Source organism: Pholis gunnellus (assembly GCF_910591455.1).
Source record: "Pholis gunnellus genome assembly, chromosome: 22".
Lineage (NCBI taxonomy): Eukaryota > Metazoa > Chordata > Actinopteri > Perciformes > Pholidae > Pholis > Pholis gunnellus.
Window position 1 is genome coordinate 7790354 of NC_136549.1, and position 19151 is coordinate 7809504.

Genomic DNA, 19151 nt, shown 5'->3' on the forward strand with positions numbered 1-19151 from the left:
CCATATCAGCATTTAGGTTTAGGATATAACGACCTCTTTGAACCCAGTAGGTTGGTTTCAGTTTTCTCCTCGCGAGTGATCCACTGTCCTGCACACAGCCCTCCTCCTCCTCCTCCTCCTCCTCATTGGTTAGGAGGATGAGCCGCTGCTCCGGGGAACCTCCCAGCTGTTAGCGGGCAGAGAACCCGTTAGAACCCTGAGAGAACACAGTGTTCCTCCTCCACAGATCAGCCTGCAGCTGCTGCACACACTGGAGCAGAGAGAGGGCTAAATAAAATGGAAGGCTTTGTTTTAATTCCTTCCTTCCTGATTCAGAGGGCTGAAAGCTGCAATAATTATATGATAAAAAAAAAAGTATCTTTTTTTGGTATTTCCCTTGAACTTTGCTTCTGATTATGTGAGAACTAACATGTGTACTTTTAAATTATTCATGAAGAATACACAGTAAAACACTCCAGAGACAGAGTCTAGCCATTGAGACGAGACACGCGCACCGCAGGCCGAGGCACCGCAGTGCAACAGAGAATAAGAGCCAGAGGGAAGCTTTACACAACTTTATTGAAGATTGTGTATGAATACACATGCACATTTCAAATGTAAACCCAAGTGAACTCAAGTGCAGCCAAACCTGGAACCCCCTCGTTATGTCATCATGCAAGGATTATTTTTTACAAAAAAAGTCCCAAAACAGAACCATCCTTTTTTTTTCTCTTTTTAAATATTCCCTCCCTGACAAGAGCACAGGTTAGACCTGGCAAACTAGTGTACGCATGGACTTAAGCCCCCCCCCCCCCCCCCCCGACATTTCAGGTCTTGCCAAGGTTTTAAATATATTGTCTGTTTATTATTAAACGCTTACATATAAATAAATAAACTTTATCAAATGTGCACTCACAGAGTGAACTCTTATGTACAGTATTGTATAAGCCTATAAGTAGCAATCGCATCTCACTCAGTCAGGATGAGGGAGGGAGGGAGGGAGGGGGTGAGTCGCCCCAAAAGGCAAGGCAGCGCTGAGGCGATGAAGCGCAGTAGACGATGCTCATAAAGGCATGGTACACGTCTACTATTCGGAGGCAACAACAGGTACGCTGATGGAAGAACAGGTAGAAAACAGAAAACTCCACCGTGGAGAGTAGCTTCATCACGAGTCACACTGATGGAGGAATATCCTGCATTTTCACTGTATCATGATCCTAGAAGCTGATGGGCCTTTTGGGCGGACTCACCCCACAGTCGTCTCCCTCCCTCCCTCCCTCAAAGCTCAAGACCACAAAGAAGCATTTCTCCCCCCCCCCCCCCCCCCCTCCGAAAAGGGATGCATTCAGCAGTATACCCGTGGATTCATACAGCTAACACCAAAGGCGAACATACCCTTTCCCATCACATTCAACCAAACCAAGAAAGGGAGCCATGGAAAAAAATGAAGAAAAAAAAAAAAAACCTGGCCCTATAAAAAGGATATAAAATAAAAAGGCATCAACCACATACATCTGGTCAGTGTTCATTCCATTCAGCATACATTCTGGCCCTCTTGTGGGGAGATGACGTGGCTGCGATGGGACGAGCGGACAAATGAGACGGACATTCGTGCACGCGTGTTGGTGCGTGTGCCACAGAAGAGGGTGTGAGGTGTGGATTGGTAAATGTGCAAAGAAAAGGCGACCGGTCTGAGATTAAGAGTTAAGGCCGAGGTGATCCGAAACAAGAGATGATCCATCCGATGTCAGCGAAATCACCGATGTTCCTAATCTCACAGTGCCTCGAAGATGAAGAGCAGAGAGAGGGAGGGAGAGAGGGAGAGAGCAGAGTCGTGGTAAAGCCTTAAACACCACCTATGAATAACTGAAAGATGAAATTTGTGGCGTAGGACTTAAGAGTCGGCCGGTTAACTTTGAAACATATTTGTTGCAATCCCTGCAAATTATGTTGTGAAACATGTTTTAATTTATTTGAATTTTTGCAGATAAAATGTGTTGTTTTCTTGCAAAGTTAGCCGGATGACTTCTAAATCCTGCTTCATTTTAGGTTTCAAGAAATATAAATGATCAACAGAGGAGAGAGAGAGAGAGAAAGAGAGAGAGAGAGAGAGGGAGAGGGAGAGGGAGAGAGGGAGAGACAGCAAAAGTGGGGCCATAAATCGCTAAAGTTCATGCCGATACACTCATAATCTTTCTAAAAAAATGCAAGATCACAGCAGCAGCAGCAGCACAAAGCTAAGACAGTTTGGCTGTTCGACACTTTATAAAAACCAGCAATGAGCGGAACCTCTCTAAGTGAAGTCCAGACTGCTGGCTCACTAAAAGCAGCTTCCTACGCTACGTGAGAAAACCCTCTGAGAGACAACGGTATGGTGCAGCTGCAGTATGTCTGGCAATAATACATACAAAAAAAAAAAAAAAGGTGGATGGTTGGTGATTGTGCAAGTTCAAAATGTTTCAGCGCATCATGAAAACCCGATATGATTCAGTGTTTAAAATATTTACACGGTCTAAATGATAATAAAATGATATTCCAATAATGCATTGCTCTCAAAAATATATATATATAAAAAAAAACAAGAATGGAACACAAAAAGCAAAGGGGGGGGATTAGCCTCTAAATCTGTCCCCAATGTCGTTCAGTGACTCTTTTCAGAGAGCAGGTGAGCGGATCCTAAACGAATGGACGTGGCGACACACACACACGCGCGCGCACACACACACACACACACACAAACACACACACAGTGTTCCAACCACAGAGGAGGGCCCTGAGTCGCGTACCGCGGCAGCTCCCTGACCTAACAGCCGGCACCCCCGCAGTGGCTCAGCCTGTCGAGCGGCCGAGTCCGAGGCCGCTGGGCGGGACCGGTGGCGCCCGCTGCCATGCTGTGTGTCCATATGGCTTTGGATGGAAAGATCCTTGTCTCTCTCTCTCTCCATGTGTTTGCGTCCTCGTTTGCCTCAGTTGGTTTTCATGGTGACATCTCGATTGGGCGCCTGCTCCTCCTCCTCCTCCTCTTCTTCGTCCTCTTCTTCTTCCTCCTCCTCCTCCTCCTCCTCATATCCCTGCTCGTTGTCGTTCTTCCTGCGCCGGTTCTCGTTCAGGTCCTCCTCGTCACTCTGGGTGGCGGCACCGGCGGAGGCGGAGGCGGCACCGGCGGCGGAAGAGGCGGAGGAAGAGGCCCTTGGAGCGGACGAGGGGCCGTTTCTCTCCTGCCTCTCCTCGCCTTCGTTCTCCTCATCTTCTTCTCCTTCCTCCTCCTCTTCCTCCTCTTCCTCGCGGTCGAGAGCGAAGTAGCCGGTGCCTTTCATCGTGTCCTGGCGCTGGTAGAACAGCACGTAGCCGGCTTTGGACTGAGAGAAAGACAACGACGAACAATATTAGCTAGCTACATAAAAAAAAACTGACTTTGTTTTGATGTAGAATTCCCTTTTTAACTTGCGTCAACACTTCTACGTTATACTTCTAATAACATGACTGCAATTTTTATCCTTTGATAATGAGTCAACAGGATGCTGCATTAATTACAGCCATGACAAATCCGTCCGTTGAGGAAAAGCTAAATGATTAGAGACAAAATATGAGTCAGCTTTGGTCTATTCGTTGGTTTTTACATTGAATCTCAAGCAGTATATAGTGTGATATATATTTACTTAGATCAGCCAACAGCAATTCGTGTTTGTTTATTTTACAATGACTTCAGTTAAACACAATTCAACAATTACATGAATGTGTTAAATGTCTGTTAAAACGTGCCCACGCATATATTTCTTACTATTTTCCTCCTTGGCTGTACGGACTCTTAACACATTTCCCAAATAGCAGGCGGTGGTTGTTACCTCCAAGTCATTAAAAAGCATCAGCTGCGATTGTGCTGTGAACCTGACAAACTAATTAACTTAGAAGCTGTGTGTCTCGTGGATCCGTCTGTGGGTAGTGAGGTGGAAAAGCCTTTAGAAACTCTCTCTACAGCAGTGCTGCTGCCCGGCTTCAGCCGACGAGGACACTCACCGCGATTTGATCGTCGTTGGCGGGGGACGCGCTGCTGTCGTCAAAGTTGTACCACTTCCCGTCGTCTTTGTTCTTGGCGTACGCCGTGTCTGAGCAGCACGGGATCAAAAGACAAGGATGCAGTATTACACAGCTTTTAACGCTTACCATGCGGTGCTCATAACCGTTTGTATTCTAAAACACTTTGGCAATGCAAAGTCCACAGAATTTAGGTCAAGCGGCCTTCAAAGCAGACTTGGGAGTGAGCTCCAACACTAGTTATGACTGATGGTTACATCAAGCTTGCTAGCCCTGCTGCAATCCCTGGGTTTCAGGCATGTGATGAATAATATATATTTGCACAGTGTTTTCCTTGATAATGCTGCACAGTGTCGGGGTGCATCTTACAGTGGCCTCCACCCATCCCGCCGTAGTGGTTGGACACCGCAATGAGGTCGTAGCGACAGGGCCCGGCGTTGGGGTTGATCAGGAACTCGGACATGTCCAGGTCTCTGCAGGAAACACATCACATGGTGTACCATAAGTGGTCATGTGCCAAGAATGCATTAGTGAAAATAAAGTCTTTGCTACACAGTATACTTGAGAACACTATAAAAGGTCTGTGTTTCTATACAGGTATTCGGAGGTATCTCCGGGTACTAAAACGGAACTGAAACCCTTTATAGTTTGAACTAATGGGAAGATATTGCAGTGCATTACAAATGATGTATGCATTATGTATTACAGATCCAAATAATGACAACATTTGAAAACATGAAATACATTTATATCTTGTAAAATGTGCCATGTGGACAATTTCCTTAGTAATTTACTTCCAGCGTTATTTTATTATGACTTATTTCATATATATATTTAAAAAACAATAATCTTTAACATCTTTGCATATTACCGTTTCCTGTTTGTTTTTACCTTCCCAAAATCAAATAGCCTTCATAGATCAATAAAGTTGTATTAAATTGCAGACATGATAGAGGTGTGTGTGTGTGTGTGTGTGTGTGTGAGTACCTGAGTGGAAAATCAACCAGGGAGTCCAGTTTATCCCTCATGTACCGGCTGTAGGAGAAGCGCTTCAGATGGACCACCAGCACCGGCGGCAGAGACCACAGGTCCAGCTTCTTCGTGGCCTGTTGGTGCTGCTTACAGTTTGGACAGTACCTACGAGACAGGACGCACACAACGCAGTTGAGCCAACGTGCTGCAGCACTCGGGCCGACAGCGGGCGCCACCTCCTGTTCTCACCATGGGTCCTCTGCTCCCAGTTTTTCCTTGGTGGTAAAAAGCTCAATGCAGTCTTTCAGCTTGAAGAAAGCCTTCTTCTGAGGCTTGTAGTCCATGCTCTCATGCTTGTCGAAGTCCTGCTCCCCGGCGCACACACACAAACAAATAAAGCTGTTAAGACAACTTGGCTCATAGTCTTTTTTTTGTGCAGACATAATGCTTTTACACAAGTTTAAAATACGGACTAATAAGGTGTCTTAAGTTTATAAGAAACAAGTTTGGTGCATGTATAAAAAGAAAATACTGTCGTGTAAGTTGGATGCGTGTATCAGAGAACGCCTCCTGGTGTTGGCTTTACCTCGATAACGGTCTCGTCAAAGTACTTCTTCTTCATCTCCGGCTCCCAGTCCAAGGAGAGATAAGAGCGGTCTGTCAAAACACAGAATCAGATGTTTGAGTTTTGCTATCATCATCAATCAGTCCGTTTCTTCCTCCATGCATCTACAGGCTCATTTATCTTGCCGCTTACAAAATGATTAAATTACTTATCTGTGCCGCAAAATAAAGAATATCCACCATTTGAAAATGCAACGACACTTGATGAATAACTTCTGTAATGATAGGAGTCTGACTCCATTTTGTTTTTTTGTATTTGAGGATACTATGAGAGGATTTATTTTCCTTCCCTCATTTATTTGTCCCCCCCCCCAGTTCCTACCGCTGAGTCGGAGGTGTCCCTCGTCAAAGCGGATCTGCCTGGTGTCCTCCTTGATGAGGGAGAAGTCCGTTTTCCCCATGTTATTGAACTGGAATGTAAAAAGTCTCCTCCTGCTGTGCCCTGCCGTCTGCTGGCCTTTGGTGGAGTTCTGTGGGCCGACCACGCCGTTCTCCAGCTCGTTGTCCACCGAGTCCTCCGACTGGCTGTTGTCGTTCTCGGAGGGCAGCTCCTGATCCTGACTGGACTCGTCGTCCTGCTCGTCGGTCTCCATCTCGCCTGATGGGAGGACACAAAAGGACTTTAAAAGCACGGCGGCTGCTTCTAAAGAGCAATCACTTTAAATAGCAAGTGCTATGTGGCACAAAAGTAAGACATTTGGAAAGGTCAAAACTGTTACAGGTAAAGTATCTGACCAGAACACGTCTGCGTGTGGGGGTGGGTTGTGCACTCACTCGGCGACCCCTCCTCCAGCAGTCCATTAGTGGCGTTACCGTTGACGGCGTGTTGTTTGGACGGCTGTGTCTCTTCACACTCCTCTTCTTCCTCCTCTACCGAAGATCGCACAAACCGGCTGCAGACACAAAAAACATTTCTATTTACAGCAATTTGTGATTGCCTGCCAAAGCGGCTTGTAGACAAAGCTGCCATCAAAGTTGAGAAGCACTAAGCACTGGCGTCAATCTTCAACAGTGACCGTGGGATCAAACGCGGAGACGACTGAACGCACCAGAGGCGCAGCAGCAGCATGTTGTAGAGTTTGTCCTCACTGAGGGTTCTGGGGACGGCGAGCAGGAAGGGCTGTCCGAACAGCGGCGTGCTGGTGTGGTTGTAGCCCGACTGCTTGTACTTCTCCCTCAGGTGCACCGGGATCACCACATGGTCCGTGTCCTCCACCCTGTTCACCGCCAACTCGAATCTGCACGGGCCAAGTGTGGTCAGTTTGGAAGTCGGTGTGTTTGCTACGTGTTAGTGGCAAAGATGTGAAATCCTAACTCCTGCATATTTATGCGCTTGGCAAAAGAAGCGATTTAAACTGGTCGACAGCCAACGACTCCATGCTTTAAATCTCTGGAGTCGCAAAACCTTCAGTAATAAAGTCAAAACAGTCGATAGATTTATACTAGGAAGTCAAATCTTGTACTAATGAATGATGCTGTTTGATAAGAACAGACATAAATGCTGAATCTGTCAAATTACACTATGATTTAAGCTAAAATAATCTTTTATTAATGTGGTAAACACAGGCCAGAAACTTGGACTTTAGATGGCATTTCAAATTGTAGATAATGGAGTCTGCTTGTCTGCCAAGTTTGACACTCACACGTAGATATCATCTCTCTCCATGATGCTGCTGAGGTTCTCGTTGGTGGCAAAGATCCGATGGAAACGGTGGTTGTAGATGTCAGTTACAATCATCTGGGGAATCAGAGAAAAGCAGTCAGAAGACTCTTTCAAACGTAGGCAGAATGAACCAATTCCTAATGATATTAAGCAAACTGGTATAGCAGGCTAAATATTTTGGACACATCTAAAAAGGAAAAAGGAAACGTTTCCCCCCACTAGCTGCTGAAGCTGGGTGGGCAGGAACAGCTGAAAATGGAATACACTGTTTTGGTTTGAAGAGATGTCGGCATCATTACTGCCCCAGAGCAGAGCCGGCTGTGATGTTTGTACCTTCTCAGCAGGCACCTCCGACAGGTTGGAGAGGGAGATACACAGGTCAGAGATGTAGCCCACCTTCGGCACGGTCAGCTTGTACTGAAGTGGAAACGCACACAATCATACTGTCAGGGTACAACACTCGGGTGCCATGTTCAGGTGCTTTCCCCCAGCCAGGCAATGCGCGGTGTACCTGCGTGGGTTTGGCCAGAGGGTCCAGTCTGACCAGGTAGACCTCCAGCGTCCGCTCCTTCTTCATGGGCAGGGGCAGGGTCAAGTAGCAGAACGGATCAAATGTCACAGAGACCTTGGAGCACACGGGACACACCAGGGTGGACTTGAAAAGGCCGTGGAAGATGTCCACGATGATGGAGTCGTTTCTCTTGACGTGGTTCTCCCACGCCTCCTCCGCCACCACCTGAGATAAACCGCAACACATAAACTAGCACTATGAAAGTCTGTCAAATATCAAATAAAACACAAATCATTTTGAACAACAGGACCGTGTTTATTCAGAAGGGCATTCTCCAGCTAAATGCACTTGAAGATGTGGAGACAGTTTAACACATCTGCAGAGCCGCTATGATGTCACCTTGTCAGGCCTGCCGTTGGCGTCCTTTAGCTGGATGTAGGGCTTCTTCCTGATGCGGTTCAAGTCTTCGTGAAGGCCGTCCAGGAGAAAGGCCAGCAGCTCGTGAGAGTCCTGCTGTTGGTAGCCCGAGAACTGTGGGGCAAAGCGGCCCACCTGGGTCTGGAGGATGGGAGACGCATGAAAGAAAATAACAAAACGGCACAGAAACAAAAAGAGAAACCAGGATACCTTCTGCCCGATATTAGACAGAGATCAAATGAAACGAGTCTATTCTAACAAAAATATACTTTGGTGCTTTCTTGGCCATCAGTTAAAACTTCATCGATTTAGCCCTCACATTTCTATGAAAGCATTCAAACAAACCAATAATATCAACATGGTTGTTTTCAGCTCGTTAAATCTGTTACTTGAGGATTGAAACTGGTAATAACCAGAGCTTTAAAACCCTTCACACTGTGTTAGGCCAGTAGCTCGTTTCCTACTTGTTCCTACTGTGTACCTTTCAGAGTAGCATTGATAGTATGACATACTTTTGCTTCCTGCTCCATCTGCCTTACTGTGGGTGACAATCATTTTTACAGACTTTCCTTTTCCGAAATGTATAAACAGTGGACTGCTTAGGCAGTGACCCCGAGATACAAAACTGCTCAGAGAACTCTTTCCCCCCATAGTTTCCCCAGGTAGTCACCTTGAAAGGCCTTGGGGTGACGTAGCTGAATTTCCCCGACCACAGCTGCTTGATCATCTCCGAGTAGGCTCTGGCGATCTCCCCCTTCATGCCCAGCGGGTTGTCCTCGTTCAGCTCGTCTGTGAACTTGTCTTTGAGGAAGTACTCCGTCAGAGGAGGGATATTGCTTAAACACTGCAGAAGCAGGAGAGGAGAATAATCAGCGGAGGATTCAGGCTCTTCGCAAGATCTGCATTTCTGAACTACCATGCAGTCACTTTGCTTTTCTTACATCTACAGAACGGTAAAGACAACACAATGAATGTGTTACAGGATAGTGTCGAGCCACCGCAAGCCTTCAGATTACTGTATAAAAACATCCAATTCTTTGAGGCTGTAGGAACAAACTTTTGAAGAACGAGAATAACTTCTGAAGGCATGCGGTTACCTGCACAGCAGAGTTCATGAAGCAGGTGTTGCCCAGGTTGGAGAGTCCACAGAGGCCCGAGCGCTCACTCTGCCTGCTCTGGTCCGAGTAGTCGTAGCTGTTGCTGTAAGGGTGGTAGGACGGTAGACTATAGCTTGAATTCTTCACACTGTGCAATAAACATACAAAAAGCACAAACAGGCACGTTATATCGGGTTGAATGGGGTTTGTTAAACTGCTACATGCTAAAGGAAAGGTCACGGACATCCTATTGTAAACATAAATGTATTAATGCTACATCTATGTTAAGCTAATAAGATAACGCTGTTAATACACTCAGGCAAATTCCTCTTCGACGAAAGACCAAACTACAAGCCAGACCTATGAAACCCCCCCAAAAAAACACTCTCTCAGGCTTCCTACACACTCCGAGTGTTAAAGCTAGGCCTCCCTGACTGCAGCAATCAGCAGACCTCTGGGAGGGCTGCGGGGCAGTGTTGGTTGTTTCTGGCTCCCACTGGTCAAGGGAAACAGCTGTGATGGCGGTGGAGGCGCTGGCCTCGCAGTTCAGCACATGGTGGTCCACCCTCCTGCTGTCCAGCTCCGCCGCCTCTGGCCTCAGGCACCACCAGCAACAGAGGAGCATGACATCTCAGCCCCGCCCCGGCCCATGCCGGCCCGCATGTCCGCACGAAAACTGAACGACCAGCAGCCCGTAGGGGGGTTCCGATAGGGTTCGGGTTCAGGTCCGGCGCACGCAAAGCCTGGTATTTAGAGGCCCGCGTAGGAAAGTCCAGCTCCAGTCTCCAGTCCTAATGTTAACTCAGCTCAACCCAGTGCAGCTCCAGTAGCTGTTAGAATACAGTCCGAACCAAGTTTCGGCCTAAAATTGACTTCCAAGTCCGGCCAGGCCAACAATCAAACCACAGGAAGCATTAACGAACAAAAACACACACTATTCCTCTTTCCTAGAGCTAACTAAGCAGCTCCTCTCCTCTCTTCTCCCCCCCTTCTTCTTTTTCGAGCACGACCGCTTGTCATCTCGTTATCCTCTCTGCCTCAGATCCTTTCCCCCTGTCCTGTCCTGTCCTGTCCTGTCCTGTCCTGTCCTGTCCTGTCCTGTCCTCTGGCCTGCCTGCTGCTCTCTGCCACTCTATGGCTACCAGCAGATATTTATAGCAGCATCAGCAGCAGCAGCGAGGATGCTCAAGACTACTGCTACCGAAGCTAGAGGTGCACAGAGAGAGAGAGCGAGGGAGGGAGAGAGAATAGGGGGAGGGGCGGACAGCACGGGATGGGGGGGGGGGTGTATAGAAGAGAAATGAGATGGGGATGGAGGGAGCAGCTGATCCACTGCATCCAGCTGAGGCTGCAGTATTCACAGGCCTGACTCTTAGTATCTGTCTCCAACGCACATGAACGTATTCACACATGCCGACTCCACCATTCATCCCCCTTTTCTCTCTCATCTCGACACACTAACACACAACTTGTGCTCTCACCCCCGCCCCCTCTCCTCCCTGTTGAAATTACACCCTGTGACATTGTTAGAATCCCTCAAACGCACACTCCCTCGTTCGTCTTCTTTAATATATGTCATGGCTGTCTGTGCGAAAGCTTTTTAAAAAAGAGAGGGTCTAAATAAATAAGCTGAGAAAACTCTGAAGGAAGAGGCAGGTTTCATCACAGGGGCCCGGTACGCGAGAGTGTGTGAAGGCAGGCGGCGAGGGGAGCACACGAAATGTGTTCTGAAGGTCACTTAGACTGCAGAACGTGTGCATCGCAATGAGCTCAGGGGGAGAGGAGAGGTAGAGAGACAGAGAGACTGAATGAGGGAGGGGGGAGAGCGAGAGAGAGAGAGACTGCCTGCCAAGAGTAAGACGGTGAAACTTACTGCTGTTACACAGCATTGCTACTGAGGCTAAACCGACCAGGCCAAAACCGCAAAATCAAAAAGACAAGTGTTACGTAATGCGGGAATGCTACATATGAGAGAGAGAGAGAGAGAGAGAGAGTGAGAAAAAAAGAGGCCCCATGCATAATTCAGAGGAAACGACAGCTCTGCCACTACAGTGAATCAAGGACAGGAGGGCTGCTGGGAGTGAAGATCCAATTTCCCCAAGTCACCCACTCTGTGCAGGGAAAGATGCCGCTGCTATCAAACAACAAAGCAGAGCTGTGAAATGATAATGTGTAAATGGAAGTACAAGGCAGTATCGTTTCTTTTCAGCTTGTGAGTGTAGCTCACCCTGCTTCCCTTTATCAATATTGATATGTTTCAGGGTGGCGGTCGGCTTTCTGACAGGACCAGAAACGCAGAGTGTTTATCTAAAAACGCAGACACACACACACACAGACAAACTCCGGCATGCAGTAAATGACACACAGTCAGGTGGAAGGAGGGGACAGTAACGTCTGCTGGACGGCAAAAGCTCCACCCACAGCCGAGCAGTGCTCTCTAGCAGAGGGCAGACGGAGCCTCTGGATCCCAGTGCTTCAGCAACAAACCCTAACCACCTAGGCTACAGGATGCAAGGAGACATTTTCAGGAAACAGATACTGAAAGTTGAAAAGAAAGCGAGCATTCATTTTGGCAGAGCAAGAAATGTAGACTGACTGATTTGATATGCGATTTGACCACATACTTGCTTCAGCTCCGCCTCTTGTTTTAAGACGGTTAAGAAATGTAGACGTGTACTTGAGCTGCATGATTAAGCTCACACTGGGATTGTCTTTCTGAATGATTAACAATAGCACCCTTCACGTGGTCCATCAGCTTCCAAACCAAAAACGAGAGTCGAGATGAGGATGTGGGCAGTAAAATCTTAGGGAGGCCTACTTTGCAAATGGGCGAAGAAGAATCGAAAGCATCACTTTTGGTTTAAGATGTATACGTTTTAAAGATGACCAACTGTTGCAAAGATTCAGGCTTGCAGATGTCTCAGAAATACAGTAAAGTGCTGATATTTTATCATTTGAAAGTTGTAATTGGATACTAAATAAGAGTATGGCTCAGTTGGTGTGGGCGGACTGCTTCAGGTACCGCTGAGAAATGAAACAGGATCCAGGACGGTTTCATCCAGTTTGAGTATCAGAACCAGGAGAACACGAGTGCACAGAACAGAATGTTAAGACTCTGTAAAGCTATCACGGCAACAACATAAAATCTATTGAGCTCATTAAGGGAGGTCATGTTATCTGGCTATGTCTTGGTGTTGAGTCAGATAAAACACGTGCAAATGGTCTGTACCAAGCGTGTCTCAGGCTCGTCTTTGAGCCCCAAATACATTGTGAATATTCTATTATCTGAATCATATTTTTTGATCGAGTGGTGTACGAAGACGGTAACGGTGAAATCCAGACCATGTGTGGCACACATTAATGGGTAAAATAATCACAGTATTAACCATAATCATGCAGCCCTAGCCAGAGCCATCCATCAGTCAGGATAGCAAATCAGATGCGAACGATCAACTAGCAAGATTAAATGCTGAGTAAGGCACCCAGAGACACCGGAGGGCCATATATAGAGAGCACTGCTGTCGCTGGAGAAAATTAAAAAAAGATCAATCCCTCGTAAGCCCCACCCCTGACTTCAGCTTTTACAGCTGAATCTGCATCACCACAAGATGACTTTAAGACCCAAACCACAGGCAGAGATAGACCTGTGCAAAACAAACTTCGACAAACTTCATACTGTCAGCCGATCGTTTAGTACGACTGAGCTGGGGATGAGTGCAAATTGAGCAGAGCTGAGAAAAAAGTCCAAATAGATCAAACTGAAGTAACTTCATCTCTGGGAAGGAATTTCTGTGGGAGGCCAAATTCGATCAGAGATTCCGTGCGAGGGTTAACGTGAAAGTTTGTGCTGAGCAACACTCCAGACTCCATCTCTGTCTGCTGGCATCCGAAACCCCCCCCCCCCCCCCCCCCCCCTGAGCTACTCAACCCACTGCTAGGCCTTACTTCCTGCTGTTGAAGCTGCTGTTATGATTGTTTGTGAGAGATGAAGGCGAGATCTTTGGCAAAGCAGAGAGATTGGAAGCACCAGATGACCTTCAAAAAGATAAAGCATAGACCATGAGTTAGAGAAGAGAAAATAGGGCGCCGTTCCAGAAAGGTGTGCGAGTGTCAATAAAATAAAACGGAGATGAATTTGAACAAAGAGGAGGGACATGTGAGCAACAACGGGTCGGGCAGCAGAGGTAGACTGAGGCGTCGTAGACGGGAACGTTTTGAAGATGATAAGGTGCTGTGGTGACATAGCAGGGAAGTAAAAAAAAATGTGTGGGGGGGGGGGTGTAACAATAAAATGGAAAAGCAGCAATTGAAAGGTGTTTTAGACCGCTTCCAAGACGACGCTGTGTCACATCACATGACTTCTTTTCCCCTTCAAACTGACTACGTCTCTAGCAACTCAACAATACACCACCTGCGTGTGATCTATCGGTTAATCAACGGTGTTTTCAATCAACATTTTCCTTCAGTCGACAAAGAGATGCAAGCCGGGTGACGTGCGGTTTCACTCACTTGGGTGCCGTGGAGCCTCGGGGCCATGAGCCGTCCTCACTCTTCTGCTCTATTACGAGAACCTGTGGGAGACGGCAGAGGGAAAGCAGGGCTCCGTCTGCTCAGTTTAAAAGACACCAAACGTTCACGTATATGCATCCTACACTGTGAAATACAAGATGGAGTTTAAGAGGCGTATAGAGAGAGGCAGCCAGACGAACAGATGTGGTGGGTTTTGAAGTTGTAACCAACTCATCACGGGACGGCCCGGCCGCATTGTGTTAACGTAAACTCCAGAGGCTTTTCCGGTGGAAGTCAAGACGGGGATTTAAATCACCCAATATATCATTTTCATAGAAATCTGATTCTGCAAAGAAGAAACTTGTCACAGTACCACCTGCGGCGTTGGAAGAATTTCATGGAGAATCTGAAGAGAATTGAGCACTGAAGTTATTTCAGAACTTGAGATTAGTTTGACTGCCCTCTGCAGGTAGTGGCCACCTGTTGGATACAGACTCAAACAAAAGGGGTTTCTACAGCTTCACTGTAGGCCGAAAAGGGCCGACTTGCGGAGCGCACAAATAAGGATAAGCTATCTGAAAAAGGGGCGATTGAAACTCGAGCATATTTCACTGAGCTCAGGAATAATAACTGTCTACATAGCAAGCCATACAAGGACAGCTCTGTGTTGATTTTTTTCAAATACGATTTATTTTCTTTTTGCTGACTCCTGGAAATGAACCCTCCTGAGCCATTCACATTATTCAAATTAGAAACAGTCCCCACCTGTCCTTGGTAGAGGCCGGCGTCTTGGATGGTGCTGTCTGGTTTGTTGAGGGGCTCGAAGGTGTTGCTCATGTACCTGTTCCACAGCCTGGTCTCCTTCTCATCAGGGATGGTGAACAGCTTCCTCATCTCCTTCTCTATCACGTCTGCAGCAAAGTGTGAGTATGAATTACAAAAAGTGTGTGTGTGTGTGTGTGTGTGTGTGTGTGTGTGTGTGTGTGTGTGTGTCAGGTCATGGCTTAATCTACACACATGTTCTGTATTTCATGAATAAAATCACGATGATTGTTGTTCATTAATGTTTTAAAAGTTTCCTGAATCAAACACAAAGGGGAAATGTAAACGGGGGAAATCTAAGTTCACAACATGAAATCGGACGAGTTGCAAGAGTGAACTTTGAACTCCTCGGGCCTACCTATTGTGTCGGCTTTACTGAAGCGTCTGGTGATCACATTGTCCATGTTGCTGTCTTCACAGAGCTTCAGCTCCGTCAGGTACACCTCAACCTTGCAGTGCTTCACAAACATACCCTGTTCTACCACCTGGGGGGAGAAAAAAAGATGAATGATTAACTGTCCACATCATCTGAATGAAACCATGACGAGACAAATACACCGTGTGTGCAGAACTCAATGAGAAAGATGCTCCTCCTGCTAACCATAAAACAAAAACGGACTCTCTAACAGCTACCAACATGGAACAATAGCCATTAGCTGGTTATTTGTTGAATAGGAATTAGTACGTTTGCTATTGTTATTTCCATGTACGTCCAAGGTACACTTCTTACATGACCTCTCTATAATGACTCATTAGCGATCTCAAACAAAGAAAAGTGTTTGGTAAATGTGGGGTTGCACTAGCTTCTGTTTCTCATGGTTAACAAAGTACAGTCTGCTGGCCTGGTTGCCGCTCATCTGATAGGAGCGGTGTCGGAGTGCCTAAATTAGCAGCACCTCGTGGAAACAGCTGAGGGGTCCCGGCCTATTTATTTCACCGCTGAGCCCCCTCCAACACACACACACACATATATCTACACACACATATCTACACACACGCATATCTACACACAGCACCAACTTCACAAATGTCCCTGAGAACTGCAATAGTCATGCACACACACTCGGCTCAGATTCTTCCCCCCCACTCCTCCCCTATCCATACCCCGAAAACCCCCGGTGGGCCCATTCTACCCCTCAACACAACACCCGTGTGTTTGTAAATTCGGGGCAAAAGCCCAACTCATCACCAAACTCTGGCAGAATTTGTCAAATCAGAGCCGGGCCCAAAACCATTCACCCCACCCACCCCTCACCCCCCCCCCCCCCCTCCTCCTCCTCCTCCTCCTCCCATACTGCGTATGCCTCTCGTACTCCTCTCAGAAGCGTTCACGCTGCCTCGCTCAGTGTGACCTCAGCCGGCATTCCTCCACTTCAAAAAACAAGGACACGCAGGAACACTCCGCCGGCTGTGGGCATATCACACCGGCGGAGGACGACGGAAAGGAAACGTAGCGCCAAACCTGTGACTACACGCCTCCTAAATCCTTTTTGACACTCGCGTTCCCTCCGCACCACAAGATGGCAACCCCGAAAACAAAGGAACAAGGAGTTCAAAAGAAGAGGAAAACTAATAATGAACCTGTTGCATGTTGTGTCTCGCAGATCGCTCCATGTCGCTTTTCAGTCATCCAGAACGTTGCCTGAAAATAGAAACCCCGCAGCCACCCGATACGTCCCACGACATACATGGCAAAATGGGAGGGTCAATGGAAGGGGGGGGGAGAGAAAGACCGAGAGAGAGAATGATAGAGATGAAGGGGGGACAGGAAACCTCTTCTAGCAGCCATGATGCCATGACTAGCGAGATTTGAAGTGGGGATTTGATACCGCAGGTCCTGTTAAGTTGTCGGCGCCATCGTGAAGTATTCCTCTGACTGATCGACTGTAACCACACATACAGCCATTTAGTAGTTTGTTCCACTCTACCGCGGCTGTGAAAGTAGTTATTAAACCTTAATTAAAATCATCGCAGCTCATGACCGAAACGAATGAAAAGATGAAGGAAAAACGCCACAATCGTTGCTTCCTTTTCTTGCAAGGTAAATATCCAGTATCCTCTTCATCTGTTACCAGTGCAGTACCTGTGCAGTGTATCTCTGCACATCTAACTGAACAATCATGTGAACCATTAGATACGTACTGCAGCATTTCTTATGGCCACACAAGCCTGAAGTATTTCATTCCTTACGTTTAGTGCCGGACTGTCTTTTGCAATTCATTTAGTTAAAGATGTATAATGAGCAGTTATCCAGTATCATATGGCTGTCTTTTACTATTCTCCTGATATCCCGATCTCAAACGGCCATAATCGCACATGATTCTCCGTTTCACCCCGACACAAGCTCAACACCAAAGCAATAACTAACCACAACCATCGAACTGCACCACAGAAAACCGCCTTTGCTGGTGATACGTTGCCCCGCTGGTTATATTCTCAACGCAGTGAGCGGAACACCCTCCAACCATGAAATCTATTGGTAGCCTTACGCTAATGGCTGAGCCCTTACCTTCCGTGCAATTGGCTCCTGATTCTCCGTCAACCCGTACCAGCTGACGAGCTTATTCCAGCCCTCTGTGGGGACCAGGATGTAGTCAAGCTCATCGATGAGGTGCTCCTTGATGGCCAGCACATCCCCATCTAGAGGTGAGGACGGGATAAGAGCAAGGTTGAGAAACAAGCGAGCAGACACACTGTGGAGCAGCAGTTACAGCAGTGACCCGGCACTGGCTGTCTCAAACGGCACAAAACGCACAAAGAAAAAAAAAAGGTATGCTGGAGAGCTTTCTATGAACCCCCTCAAAAGGCTACTCTATGGAAGTCTGTCAACAATGTTGTTTTTGTTCCCTTTTCCTCTGAAACTCTTTGTTACCACTTCCAGAATAATAAAGCTGTACTGACCGGCAGTCCGTGGTGTGCCACACAGTATATACACAATACATTCCACATTGTGAATTAATGCCGAAGGAGGCGAAGCGTCATCCGTCTTACCTCTGAGAAGACCGGAGTTATCAACAGGTCCTGGGTAGACGTTCTGGTCGCCCATCTGGTATTTGTCCCAACTGTCAAATCCCACATATTTCTTCCACTGTTTGAACCAGTGACTGTCCACCAGGTACCTACAGAGAGGGAGAGCAGTATTGTGATTTCAGCTCTGATGAAACAAGGTGGGACACTGACAATCAATCTAGATTATCCAAGGGTCATGAAACAAGCTTTGAGGTGTAAACCATCGGTTTAGCGTTTCTTCTTTAGCAGGTTAAATGGTGATAATAGCAATACTCCAGCAGGTGAAGGATGGCTTTCTGTCAGTGCTCTCAACAAATCTGACTTCACGAGGCTAAAACAACACAGATTGATAGTTGTAACAGCCGACTTGAGTTCAGGTTGCTGCATGCCTGGCCAGCTGGCTCTGTGATTTTTGACAGGTGCTTCTGTTCCGACTCCGCCCTGCCGAAGTAGCCGGATGAACCCACTGGCTGGCTACCCACTTAGTGCTCCGGTAGGCTAGCCAATTAGCTATTAGCGCTGCTAACTAGATTAGATTAAACAAAATGCAGCCTCATTGAGATTATGTCATTAGACGAATAGCGACATGACCATATGGAAGTAGCGAATATAACCACCACAATACGACATTTAACGTTGAAAGATATGTGGGGGACTATCGCTGTTCATTGACAGTCTAGCGTTAGCTCAAGCACCGCTAGCATGCCAGGCTGACACACATGAAGCTGACAGGCTCTCGTTAGCTAAATCGAAGCTAACTGTCAACACGGCCCGCCACCTCAGCTATCTTAACCCTTCATGGCGTTGACAGCCTCGGCGGAGCCAGCCGACGGCCACGCGGTATCTTTGAAAAGGTTTCAGCTCAAGTCTTACCAAGTGTCTCCCTTTCTTAGCTGTGTTTTCAACAGCGCCGCGACCTCTCCTTTCTGGGTATCCAGATCTGCCGCTCCTCCTTCCGCCATCTTTCCTCAGACATCACCCGCTGCATGGTGGGAAAGTGCGGGGCGTCACCGAGACACGGAGAGAGCGACGCGGCGGTTTCAGCCAATCAGCAGCTCACCCGACAGTACAGCAGAAGCGTGACACCCAGCGGTGAAATGATTCTAGAAAATGCTACAAAACTGCTCCATCATTGTGGCTTCTTGATATCGAAGAAACTGTCTTCATCAACGACACACCTCTTTGTTCAGCCAGGGGTATTATATAAATTATATGTTTACGATATAATTATATTACTGTATTATGCCCCATACAGTGTGAGTCTCATTTCATAAAGATTTTTTTCTTTTGACTTATTTTTTCACCATAACTGTACCATTATCTACTCTGGTTTTCCTGTCTAGAAATTAGACTGTACGTTTTTTCCTTTTCCAAACAGTAAAATGCATAGTTTCTGCATTTTCCTGAGAACAAGTCTGGAAGTCGTATAAGTTGATACCTGGTCCCCCAGCATGGGAAACACAGCACTGATAGCATGTTATGCAAACTACGCTTTTGCAAGGTCAACACCTGC

General features: G+C 47.0%; 1 protein-coding gene across 5 annotated transcripts; it reads right to left on the bottom strand.

The window, feature by feature from the left end:
• Positions 1-545: 545 nt before the first annotated feature.
• On the bottom strand, positions 546-18606 carry usp15 (ubiquitin specific peptidase 15). Of its 5 annotated transcripts, none has more exons than XM_079183928.1 (22): positions 18512-18606; positions 17621-17748; positions 17139-17269; positions 14988-15114; positions 14573-14718; positions 13808-13869; positions 13244-13333; positions 9299-9446; positions 8872-9045; positions 8184-8342; positions 7785-8009; positions 7607-7690; positions 7254-7348; positions 6660-6848; positions 6385-6503; positions 5933-6208; positions 5573-5643; positions 5236-5351; positions 5002-5151; positions 4384-4487; positions 3997-4085; positions 546-3338 (listed from the first exon to the last, which is right to left on the bottom strand). In XM_079183928.1, exons 1-22 carry the CDS (start codon positions 18598-18600, stop codon positions 2946-2948), a joined length of 3165 nt encoding a protein of 1054 aa, XP_079040054.1. In that variant the 5' UTR covers positions 18601-18606; the 3' UTR covers positions 546-2945. The 5 variants fall into 5 exon arrangements, with proteins under 5 accessions (XP_079040054.1, XP_079040053.1, XP_079040056.1 ...); XM_079183927.1 differs by having other exon boundaries at positions 6346-6503; XM_079183930.1 differs by lacking the exon at positions 13244-13333 and having other exon boundaries at positions 6346-6503; positions 9299-9401.
• Positions 18607-19151: the final 545 nt, after the last annotated feature.